Source organism: Notolepis coatsorum, assembly GCF_963971535.1.
Source record: "Notolepis coatsorum genome assembly, chromosome: 5".
NCBI classification, from domain to species: Eukaryota; Metazoa; Chordata; class Actinopteri; order Aulopiformes; family Paralepididae; genus Notolepis; species Notolepis coatsorum.
In genome coordinates, this window is record NC_140169.1 from 119,986,749 (window position 1) to 119,998,764 (window position 12,016).

Below are 12,016 nucleotides of genomic sequence, written 5' to 3' on the forward strand. Positions count from 1 at the left end.
TGCTGTCTTAAAGGCACAGTGTGCCTACCCAGATGCATACACAACATTGACGCGGCTTGACATACAAAGAAGTAATTATTTCATTATTATTAATTATTATTTAGTAAAAAAAAAATTGTCTGGTAAAAAATCTGTTTGGCTGGTAAAAAAAATCAGATACTCGCCAGTTGGCTGGTAAGCCAAAAAGTTAGTTTCCTCCCCTGCCTGCAACCCCAACCCATAAAAAAAAAAAAAAAAAAAAAAAACCAAAGTACTCAGCCCCTCGTAGGAGGCCTGACTACCCGACCATAACGACTGCGCTTAACAGTCAGGGGGGAAGGGGGAAGGGCACGAGCCGGCGGCCGTCCGCGTCGGCGGCGAGGCTGGACTGGGGGAGAGTCCGGGGCTGCTGCCGGGGTAGAGGCAGACACGGGCCGCAAACTTGCGGCAGGAGTGGGGTTGGGTGGACGGCCGCGCCGTCGGGGCTGAGCCAGCTCCACCGGCCCGTCCGGGGCCACGTGTGCAGGCTTCAAACGGTCCACCGATATCCGCTCCTGAAGCCCCCCTCTGTCCACCATAAAGCTCTTGGCTCCCGCTTCCAGGACCCGGAAGGGCCCATCGTACGGAGCCTGGAGTGGAGATCGGTGGGCATCGCGGCGGATGAACACATACAGGGCTGACATCAAGTCCTTGGGGATGTAGGACAGGGGAAAACAGTGATGTGCGGGCACGGGAGCGAAAGTGCTGGCGGCGTCTCGGATGGCCAAGCGATGAGTTGCAGCTGACCAGGGGGCTGTGGCACCTGGGAGGAACCCGAGCTCAGCCGAAGATGACTGCAGATCCTCCTTTGGGGCCGAGCACAGGCCTAGCATGACCCACGGCAAACGGTCGACCCAATTACTGTCCGTAAGAGCCGCCCGGAGAGCAGCCTTCATAGTGCGGTGGAAATGCTCACAGAGACCATTTGCCTGCGGGTTGTATGCCACGGTGCAGTGGAGTTTCACCCCCAAACTTTCCGCCACGGCGCTCCACAACTCTGACGTGAACTGGGGCCCTCTGTCCGAAGTTAGATCTGCAGGGGTACCGAAACGGGCCACCCAGGTGGAGATGAACGCCCGAGCGACGTCCGCCGATGTAGTGGATGACAGGGGCACAGCCTCCGGCCACCTGGTGGTCCTGTCCACCATGGTCAGTAGGTGAGTGAACCCCTGGGAGGGGGGCAGCGGGCCCACCAGGTCCACGTTAACGTGATCAAAACGTCTCTCCGGGATGAAAAATTGCCCCAGCGGGGCCTTAGTGTGCCGATGCACCTTGGCGCGCTGGCACGCTACACAAGAGGCAGCCCACCCCTTGACGTCCTTCCTGAGGCCAAACGAACCTAGCCCCCACCAGCTTAACTGATGCCTTCACCCCCGGGTGTGACAAAGCATGTATAGCATCGTAAATGCGGCCGCGCCAGCCCGCAGGGACCATCGGGCGAGGTCGGCCTGTGGAGACATCGCAGAGGAGCGTGGCCTTACTGTCCTGGAACACCACATCCTCCAGTCTCAGTCCTGTCGTGGCCGTCCTGAATGCCTGGATGTCCATGTCCGTGCACTGGTCAACTGCCATGGCTGCGTAGTCCACACCCAGGTGCACAGTGTTGACCCGCACTCTGGAGAGGCAGTCAGCCACCAGGTTGTCCTTGCCCGCCACATGCTGCAGGTCCGTGGTGAATGCCGAAATGGCGGACAGTTGGCGCTGCTGCCGTGCCGACCATGGTTCCGTGGTCTTAGCCATGGCAAAGGTCAGAGGCTTGTGGTCCACGAAGGCGGTGAACTCCCGGCCCTCCAACAGGAACCTAAAATGACGCGTGGTGAGGAAAAGGGCCAGCAGCTCCCTGTCAAACGTGCTGTATTTCCTCTCGTTGTCCCGCAGTGTCCTGCTGAAAAAGGCCAGAGGCTGCCAGGTGCCAGCCACCCACTGATCACACACCACCCCCACAGCATAGTCCGAGGCATCGGTCGTGAGGGCTATTGGAGCGGCCGGGTATGGGTGTGCCAGCATAGTAGCGTTAGCAAGAGCAGCCTTAGCACTATCAAATGCCTGGACCCTCTCAGGGGACCAGTCCACCTCCTGATTGTCCTTCTTGCCCCTTAGTGCCTCGTACAGGGGGTGCATCAAGAGAGCCGCTCCTGGTATGAATCGGTTATAAAAATGTACCATACCAAGGAACTCCTGTAGGGGCTTGATGGTGCGAGGACGTGGGAAGGCAGTGGTCGCCTCCACCTTGGTGGGCAGAGGCACAGCTCCCTGTGAAGAGATGTGATGGCCCAGGAAGTCTATGTCTGGCCGGCCGAACTGACACTTGGCTGGGTTCACAATCAGCCCATGTTCATTCAGCCGCTGAAACAGCTGTCGGAGGTGCAAACAATGCTCTTCAGCAGATGTGCTGGCCACCAGGATGTCGTCTAAATACACAAACAAAAATGACAACCCTCGCAGCACAGAGTCATTAACCGCTGGAAGGTCTGCGCTGCCCCCTTGAGTCCGAAAGGCATCCTTAAAAACTCGAAAAGTCCAAACGGGGTAATAACGGCGGTCTTGGGCACGTCTCTGGGATGGACTGGCACCTGGTGGTAGCCCCGCACCAAATCCACCTTGGAAAAAATGGTGGTCCCGGCCAGGTGAACAGAAAAGTCCTGGATGTGCGGAACAGGGTAGCGGTCATGATCCGTGGCACTATTGAGGCGCCGGAAATCTCCACACGGGCGCCACTTCCCATCAGCTTTCGGAACCATATGCAAAGGCGAGGCCCACGGGCTGTCGGAGCGCCGCACAATGCCGAGCTGCTCCATTGTGTCAAACTTTAGCGATGGCCAGTTTAGCGGCCTCAAGGCGGCGTGCGCGCGCGAAAACTGGCAGACGGGCCGTGGGGATATAATGCTCCACCCCATGTTTTGCGACCATAGCAGAAAACGTGGGCACAGTCAGAGCGGGGAAATCAGCGAGAAGCCGCTGGTACACGTCCGTCCCCCCCCAGAGTGCAGGGGTAAGTGGCAAATGACCCAGATCACGTCAGGGTCACCAATGTGGGAAGTTGAAGGAAGAGGCGATACAATAATGCAAGTTGAAGGAAGAGGCGATACAATAATGCGCGTGACAGGTCCTTCAGTGACTTCCTACTTTATTCATTCACAGAATCAACACCGTACACACACATACCACTCCCCTATATCTCCTCCCCTGTGACGCTTCAACTCTGGCGTGAGAGACTCCCTTAATGTGACACCACAATACCATGATAATTACTCAGACTATAATCCTACCATCAAAATCTCCTACTGTGACATCTCTTTTCAGAATAAGGGGGGAACATTTATAATTAAATGACACAGGCCTTATCCTTAACCCTTTCACTGCTGCACTACCAAACGGTTAACCCTTTTACTGCAACAATACACAGAAGGTTAGGTTAACCCTTTCACTGTCACACAACAGCAGGTTCGGTAGTGTGATAGTAAAGGGTTAACCTTCTGTAGTGTGGCAGTGAAAGGGTTAAAGGTGGGGCTTGGTGATATGGCCAACATTTAATATGATGATACTTAATAGTTTTTCCAATAAAATGGTATTTGACAACATTTAATTTTCTAGTACAAATGACTGACATGGCATATTTCTATGTTGTTATCTTGTAATACAATTGTCATGGTACTACTTAATTCAAAATGGTCTATTTTCCTTAATGTTTCTTAACCTCTTAATCAATGTTCCCTCTAATTTTTTTCGGTCTGAGCAAACACTCAAACCTCCTGAGCAGACATCAGCAACTACTGAGCAACATACATCACCTGCCGATTAACCGGTTAGTTGATAAGCGGCGGTTTGTAAAAAATCTGAGAATCTTAATTTCCCTCAATGTCTAACATAAAAATATACAAATTTTGCTGATACACAGAGAAATAATACAAAAAGGCATATTATATTCCTTAATCAAATATTTATTTAACCATTGATTGACGATACAGAGCAAAGTCCTTACTTTGGCGGCGGCGGTGTGAGTCGTGTCACTAACTTTTGTCTTTTTAGGAGGCTGACTCGTCATTATTTTATTAAGTGAATTATAATGCGACTTCAAGGGTGACCATATTGTGATTTTTTTTTAAAGAGGACACTGCCTTCAGCCTCAAGATACTTAATGATACTCAAAGTTTACTCAAAGATGCCTTATCATTATAATATATTTAAAGTATGCCTCCTCTGTATGGATATAAAATTATTGTTTATATTATTTTATATAACAAAATAATATCTCTCTATAACCAAAGTTACTCAACATGCTGTATTATGCCTAAAGTAATCTATCTGACAAATCTCAAGAAAATAACAATCAACCTATGACAAAATAATATATATTTTCAAGTCTTACTGGACAAAATAAATAACAAGAAAAATATGAAGTAATGTTCTAAATAATACCTCTTCTGTATTAGAAAATCCAGCTTAAAAAATATATCTTTATCTTTTCAATGTAATGTAAATTATAAAACAGTAACCTCACAAAGATACTAATTTAAAAGTGCACTATGCAGTTTCAGATTTGTTGCAATTAGTGTACTAAACTAATTTATTACACACATAATCCTTAGAATGATTGTATCATAACAAGCATCTTATCAAACCAAAACATCATTTTGAGGCATCAAAATAGTTTTCAATTATTTTCTTTCTCTCTGTATAGCTCCATGCTTCAATCAATTCGGTCAACTTTGCCATCAAACTCTTGCCTCGCCCTGCTTTGTTTGTAATGTTTTTCTGTGTCCATGTGAGCTTTGAGATCGCCACCACTTGTATTAGACACAGAAACATATGGTCAAGCTTTGCATGCGTAGCACTCCGCTTCCAATTAGTTTCGACCGGGATGATAAATTGGGAATTTTCTCTGCAGTTAATCTGTAATGTACATTTTCGCGTTTGCATTGTGAGGAGCCAGCGATGCTGGTCGGATCTGTCCGCTTCCTGCTCTGTTGTCTGTGTGAGCGCGCAGTAGCGCCGCCCACAAAGCACTGAAAGCGAGGCTTCTCTTGGTAACGTCACATGCAACAGGTTACCGTAGTATTCGGTGCAACGCACCAGTCAATTTAACTACATGCATATTTTACACAAACGTTTCCGTGCGCGACAGATTTCAGATGTGCACGGGAGCGTTTTGCCATGTGCGTGCGCGCGCATCTTTGTTCCTACTGTGCCACCGCTCTAAGAGATAGGAATGTGTGGCTGTGTTTGCACGGCTATATCTATATTCTATATTATAGCTATGGATACAATACTATGGCACATTTGACATCAACTATCCATCGTTCAATATGTGAAAAATAATAAAAAAAATTCATGTATACGTTTGCGTGTTATACCGTGGTGAATATAAACTACGTTTCAGAGTGATCCTGGCTAATTCCATAAAACGGCGCTATGGAGGAATACGTGAATTTTACTAAAAGCGTTTTTTCCGTTGCTCGCCTAGACACGCTATTATTTCCAAATCAAATGTATATAATAGGTATTATGTTTCATCATGAATGCATGAAAGGGGGGGGGGGGGTCGTTTTTTGATGCTTTGATCGTCACCAACGCCATACGTTCTGGAGTACGCTACACATGGTCGTTGCGATCGATGTGAAATCATGGTTGGATCAAAGCAGGATTGATGTCATATAGTCCTTACCTTCACTAGGAGGTACCCCAAAAAGAATATTCCAATTGTCTGATCGCGATTTCCAGTATTGGTGTCCATCATGTCACCAACATAATCCACCACAACACATGCATTGGGGGCATTGGACGCGTTTCAATGCCATCGAGTGACCCGCTAGACTCGCCTGACCAAAAAAACTGCGCCCGGAGTGAATTAAACGTAACACCGGGTGTGAAGAAAGGGTTTCGAAGGGTGGGCGATACTGCCACCTATCAGGATGCAGCCGATATTGCACTCTAGCGATCTCAGAGTGGTTCCCTATGGTAACCCCGAAGTCCATGTGAGAGAAATGAATAAAAATATAGAATAAAAGAAATAACGATGAAAACCCGACTATACTCTGGTCTGGCGCTGAACGGTTGGCGAGTTAACCCGACTATCCTTGGGTTTGGCACTGATTGAGTTAAGCCCTAGCCATATTTTCAGAAAAGTTGCATAAAAGTACATAGGCCCACCTAAGTAAATGGAAGATTGCTCCACTTCTACAAGGTCCATTAGCATGTTCTTGGTATCTAGGGACATCTATAGACCTCAGGGAATGAATGACCAGTGTCAGAAAGATTGTGTCTGTTACTATGCTTGAGTAAATTGTAATTGTAACCAAAGGAGAATATAATTATTTTTGTATCTTTGACAGTGAATAACACCATGCTAACATTGGGTCTCATTCTCGAACGAAGTTACGACAAAATATTTCGTCTTAGCCAGATTTCGGCCTATTTAAGACATATTAGGGCTGGGAGTGGGAGTCCTCAAATGTTCCTGAGATCTTATTTGAGAGCAGATCTAGTGCTGAGGAGCACACTTAAATATGCTCTCAGCCCACGATCAAATCTCATGATTGATTGACTAATTTAAAATCTTATTATAACTTGACAGACTGTGTTCTCATAGTGATTCCTTCATGTTAACGCTACAGGCCTCATTGGAATTAATTACTTGATCATAATTAAAATAAATATGACAATATTTGTACGATAAGAAATTACGCATTTGATGTCGGAAAAATAAATAATATGGATTCATCTGATCACAGGGCAGCTGGATTAACCATATCTGAACCAGCTATTTTGGACAAATGTATAATTACTTTAATTACTCAGATATTCAAACACAATTATGCAATTATTGTGAAATGATTGAAAATAATAATAATTTAATGCCTTCTGTGGAATTTGCATTTCTTATTTGTTACACATCTGTTTTAATGATTAATTATATACATTTGAAAGAATGCAGGTCAACATGCAATGTATCCAATTGATTGGTATACAATGGGACAGACCTTTGTTTGATTGATTGAAAACTTTATTAACAGATTGCAGAATGGGTACAGTACAGTACAGCTCAATTACATAAGGGGATGCAGACCAGAGAAAGAATTTCGTCTTGTTTACATCAGGGTCCCCCATTTTCAATTCATCATAACATATATGACACACACGACACAGATAGACAGTACTGCTACATCTATACATTTATGACATACCAGATTTGCAAATACAGTACTGTTTGTGATACAAAAAGAGTCCAGAAAAGAGAGTACATTTGACATAGAAACTGTTGGAGGAGGTTGGGTAGGAGGGGTGGTAGACTTACACTGTACAAGCAAAACTGTACATTGGAATATTGACACAACCATACTTAGTAATTTACTGTACATTGGAGGGGGTTGATATAGCTATAAACCTGCATTCCTTCGAATATATCATTAATCAATTAAACTTATATTGAAATACACTATATAGCCTATACACCAACACTGAAATGACAGTGGATAAATAAATAAGAACTAAAGCTAATCGGTGGAAATAGACTGCATTAATATTCCATAACAAGTCTTGTGTGCGCCTACGAATGAACAGTAGCCTATAGGCTTAATTATGGAATAATAAGCCATACTGCGTTCATTCATTACGCCCGCCGGCCCGTAGACTATATATATTATATGTCATTCATTCATTCATTCATATACAGTACTGCGCGCGCGTGTGTGTGTGCGCGCACGCTGCGGCAGGTGTGTACCACGAGCTGTATATGATGCCAATACATTAATCTAATCTAGTTTTGATGGGCGCAAGCGTGATTATGAAACCTAGCCGCATTTCTCGGAGACGCTCTCTCATTGGCACTGACTGACGCTAGGTTTCGTAATCACGCGGCTCTCAAAGCACTTCCGCCATTCCATTTCACAGAGCTGCGTCACCAGTTGCTTTATAAGGACTGTCGGGGGCGTGGTTTGTATGCAAATGACCTGAACGGGAACGCGCTTTGGAGTTTACGACAGAATGCCATTCTCCAAGCAGATATCAGATCATATAATTTCTGCAACCGTTTCAGCCACTTAAGACATATCTCCAGCACATTCAAGACTCAGAGTGTACTTGTCATAGATTATGTCTCAGTGGTTCCAAGATAAGTCTTCCAGAATATATCTTTGAAAAATTTTCTGGAATGAGACCCATTGACCAGACCAGTGAAGAATTGCCACTGAGCTCATTCAGCACCTTCTTGAGATCAAGTGTACAATAAATCTAAGCAAATTAATAAAGGGAAGATGATTTACAGGGGGTAGATACAGTACTGCATTTTGCCATCCAGACACATGCAATTTGAAATATGAATATAGAATATAGAATATCAGGCTTATATAATTACCTTATTATGGCCAAGTCATACATCCTGTGAGATATAATCACGAAAATAACTTAATTTCTACGTCAATCAGCTCCAATTTTGACAAGAGCTGGTGTGAGCTGGGTAGTGTAGTTTTATGAAATTTGTCCATCGAAAGCCCTGGGTCTCCTCTTTCTTAGGACTACAAAGATGAATGACGGCGTAATATCCTCACATCCAGGGTTCGATATTAATGCCGGCTTAGGGCAAAATGCCCGTGAAAATGGACAAAATGCCCTCGAAAATCAGTTAAGGGGGGCACAAAATGCCCCCGACAGTTTACTAATTATATATATATATATTCTGTTGAAGTCCGACATATTTAAATATCTCCGGTCATAATGTCCTGTGAGAATGATTCCCTCGTGACCTGTGTTTTGCTGATGAGAATGGCGGTGCAGCAGCTTGGTGCTGGATTAGCGAGAGGCGTGCAGTTTATCGTTTATCGCTTCGTTGGGAGGCGGAGGTTGTCATTCGTTTACTAATGATATATATATGGAGACATTATTAATGTCATTAACATTACGTTATCAAACATAGTATAAAAATTAATATTACTATTTATTGAACTGACGAGTGAAAGACGTGATTTATTAAATCTGTTTTGATCAGACGCCGATGTCAACGTCACTCTCCCCACCCTCTCACATTAGCAGGTGAGCAGCTCACCAGCATTTGATGGCATTTTGAAGACAGACAAGATGGAGCGTTTTTTATCAAACTATAAAAACACGAAGGAAAAATAGTCTGAGAAGCAGATTCCCCAGGTCCTCAAATAAAAAAATGTAAAGCGGAGTACGATGGAGTCGTGGGGATTAGACTGGGTAGGGGTTGAGGAGGATGCTACCGGTCAACATGTAATTTATTGCAAAGCTTGTCGTGAGACTCCGGCTGCAAACACGGCTAGTGTTCGAGGAGCTTGTGTGGATCTTTTTGTCCGCGGGACGAAGACTGTCAAAAAATGTGGATGTAAGGATGTTTAATAACCGTTTATCATAAAAATTCAGTGCCCCCGAAATACAAAAAAAAGCCCCCGAAAATCAATTAAGGGGGGCAAAAAAAGCCCTTGAATTATTTTTTCTTTTTATCTAACCCTGCTCACATCTATAATCATCCGATTTCTGATGCAATGCACAGAGAATTATATAAACTCTCATTAAGGATCTTTACTCTTGGCTACATTTGGAAAAAAAATGCAACATTAACACTTTGGCTGCCTAAGGTTAAATTCATGATATACCATAGATTGCCAGCGCTATTTGTCTATGGAGAAAGTCCCCTTATTTGCAGGGCTATAACTTTTTAAATTCTATTGCTACATTGCCATTATTAGGGCCCATTCAAAGTCCTATATGTATTGTTCATTGTGTAGCAACGTTAAACTTTTTCATTCACATATTCATAGTAAAGTATGGTCTAATGTATAAGTATGTTTTCATCTCTTTCTGCAGCTTTCTCCAGAACGTGATATATAGCCCCAAATGCATTATATTGATGATGAAATACAGTTTGATGGCAATCAGCGCGATATAAAAAATTCCAACTAGACGTACTTCTAGAAGTTACTACACGTCATCTGATGTTGACCGGATGGGCGAGGGGGCGTTTATAATTCCGTGGGCAGCGTTATACCAATCATCTAATGTGGGTCAAATGTTGATAATAGCAGTTAGTATCGAAGACGGTAACGTTACACGCTGAAACTCACCCCAGTCTCCGCGCGCCGTTGGGCGATCATCGTCGAGTAGAAATCTTATCATTATGGGATATATTTTTACCCGGTCCATCTCCAGCTTGTATAATGGTATATACGTCCAAATCATGTTGTTTATCGAGTTATTGCCAGTTATTGCCAATCGATCACCGTGTAGCGTGACGAGCCAGAGTCCCATAACCTATAGCGAGCGCCCGGAAGTACTACGGTCGTCATGACAACCTCTATTCAACATCCTGTTTGGCGATTGCGCCGATCGGCCACCAGATGGCGCTCCTGAACCGCCAGAGAGCTCAGTGGGTCCTGCTGGTGGATCTCAGGCCAGCGGAGGGGACATATGAATCCGATCGCAGATTTTTGAAATATTGATATAAGGACGACGTAACGCGTCCTCCGGCAACTTTAGCATGGCCAGCAAAGACGTCTAAAGACGGGTCCCGGTAGTCAAAGTGTTAATTAATATGGACTGTATTGATCTATTTATGGCGTGAAATTAATCTCGGCCAAGTACCGGGCCCTTTGGGCTTTTTTTTGTATTAACCAAACATTTTCCAAGCTAGATCCTAAATATGCTCTTTGTCATTGTGTGTTCCAGTCAAAGATGACCTGGGGCCCATACGTGTGGTTTCACATGTGGAGAGCTGCCACATCCACCATCTCAGGTCAGGAGATGGACCTGGAGCTGCGTGGACATTCTGTACATTTCGTTCATATTCCTGCCACAGTACTTCAAATACCTTGTATTATTGTAAAACCAACATGGCAAGTAGCCAAAACGCACCGGGGGGAAATGTACCTATCTCAAACCCCGCCCTCTTGATCGTCCAATCACAACTGTTGTTTCTCTCTGACAAAGTTTGAAAGCAACAGTTGTGATTGGAGGGTCAAGAAAACAGGGCAGAGTTTAAGATAGGTCAATTCCCAGTGCCCAGTAAGTAGTGCAAGTTTAAGTTGCTAAAAATCAAAGTAGCCACATAATGACATGTCAGAAATCAAAGCAGATAGACTTAATTGTCTAATGGAGAAAAATGTATTATAATTTGATTATATCTCAATCATTCCTTCTGTTTAATAAAAGTAATGGATTGGATCATTACTCTGTATCGACTGTATATCCAGAATCAGTGCTGAAAGAGCACATAGCATATCCCTAGATATCAATTCTGCTGTTCTTTTAAACTAGTCATACAATGGAACTTAGGAAAGGTCCCACCATGTCCTTACCTGGGGTCAGCCAACCAAGCTTTTAATTCATACCATTCACTAACTAACGTTATGTTATGACTATAACCAAGTTCTGTTAACACTAGTGGACGCTCAGCGTCTCATTGCATATATCTCGCTTACTGAATACATTTCAAAATGTACCTTTAAATGCCAGCGTTCATCTGGCCACACCCCCATCCGCTTCCCAACAAATTTCACCACAATGAAAAATCAAGGGCCGCAGCGGCGTCTAGACGCTGAGCGTCCACTAGTGTTAACAGAACTTGGTTATAGTCCTAACCTAACGTTCTGTATCACACTAGCTCCCGCTCAGCGTCTCATTGCATAATAGGAGCTGAGCGGGCAGGGGCACCCTCAACCGGTGAACCCGGGAGTTGACACTGCTCCAACACACCAGGGAATCAACCACCTTGGTGTTACCCAATGCGGTGGTTGTTCCTATAACCCCTCAAGAAAAAACTCCAAAACACACCTGCGGGTATACACCGGCTATACCGCAGTACAAGTGTTACAGTTTTCAAAAAAGGGTTAACCCAGGCCTACGGGTCGACGAAACATCACTTCGGACCGGGCCCGGCGATACGGGAAGCACAGGGTCACCAGAGGAGGTCAAAGACCACCCCAACAGGCCCCTCTTCGCCATGCGTGAGAGAGGAGCGAAAAAGAATGGAGAATCAGCCCCAAGC

General features: G+C 44.7%; 1 protein-coding gene across 2 annotated transcripts in view; it reads left to right on the forward strand.

Moving 5' to 3' along the window:
- Positions 1-12,016, forward strand: part of LOC311228001 (protein FAM177A1-like) — a 29,601-nt gene that overhangs the window by 7,218 nt on the left and 10,367 nt on the right. For both annotated transcript variants that reach the window (XM_084313888.1, XM_084313889.1), the window contains exon 3: positions 10,699-10,765. In XM_084313888.1, coding sequence (XP_084170014.1) covers positions 10,699-10,765 — 67 coding nt within the window. The remainder of the gene's footprint in view (positions 1-10,698; positions 10,766-12,016) is intronic.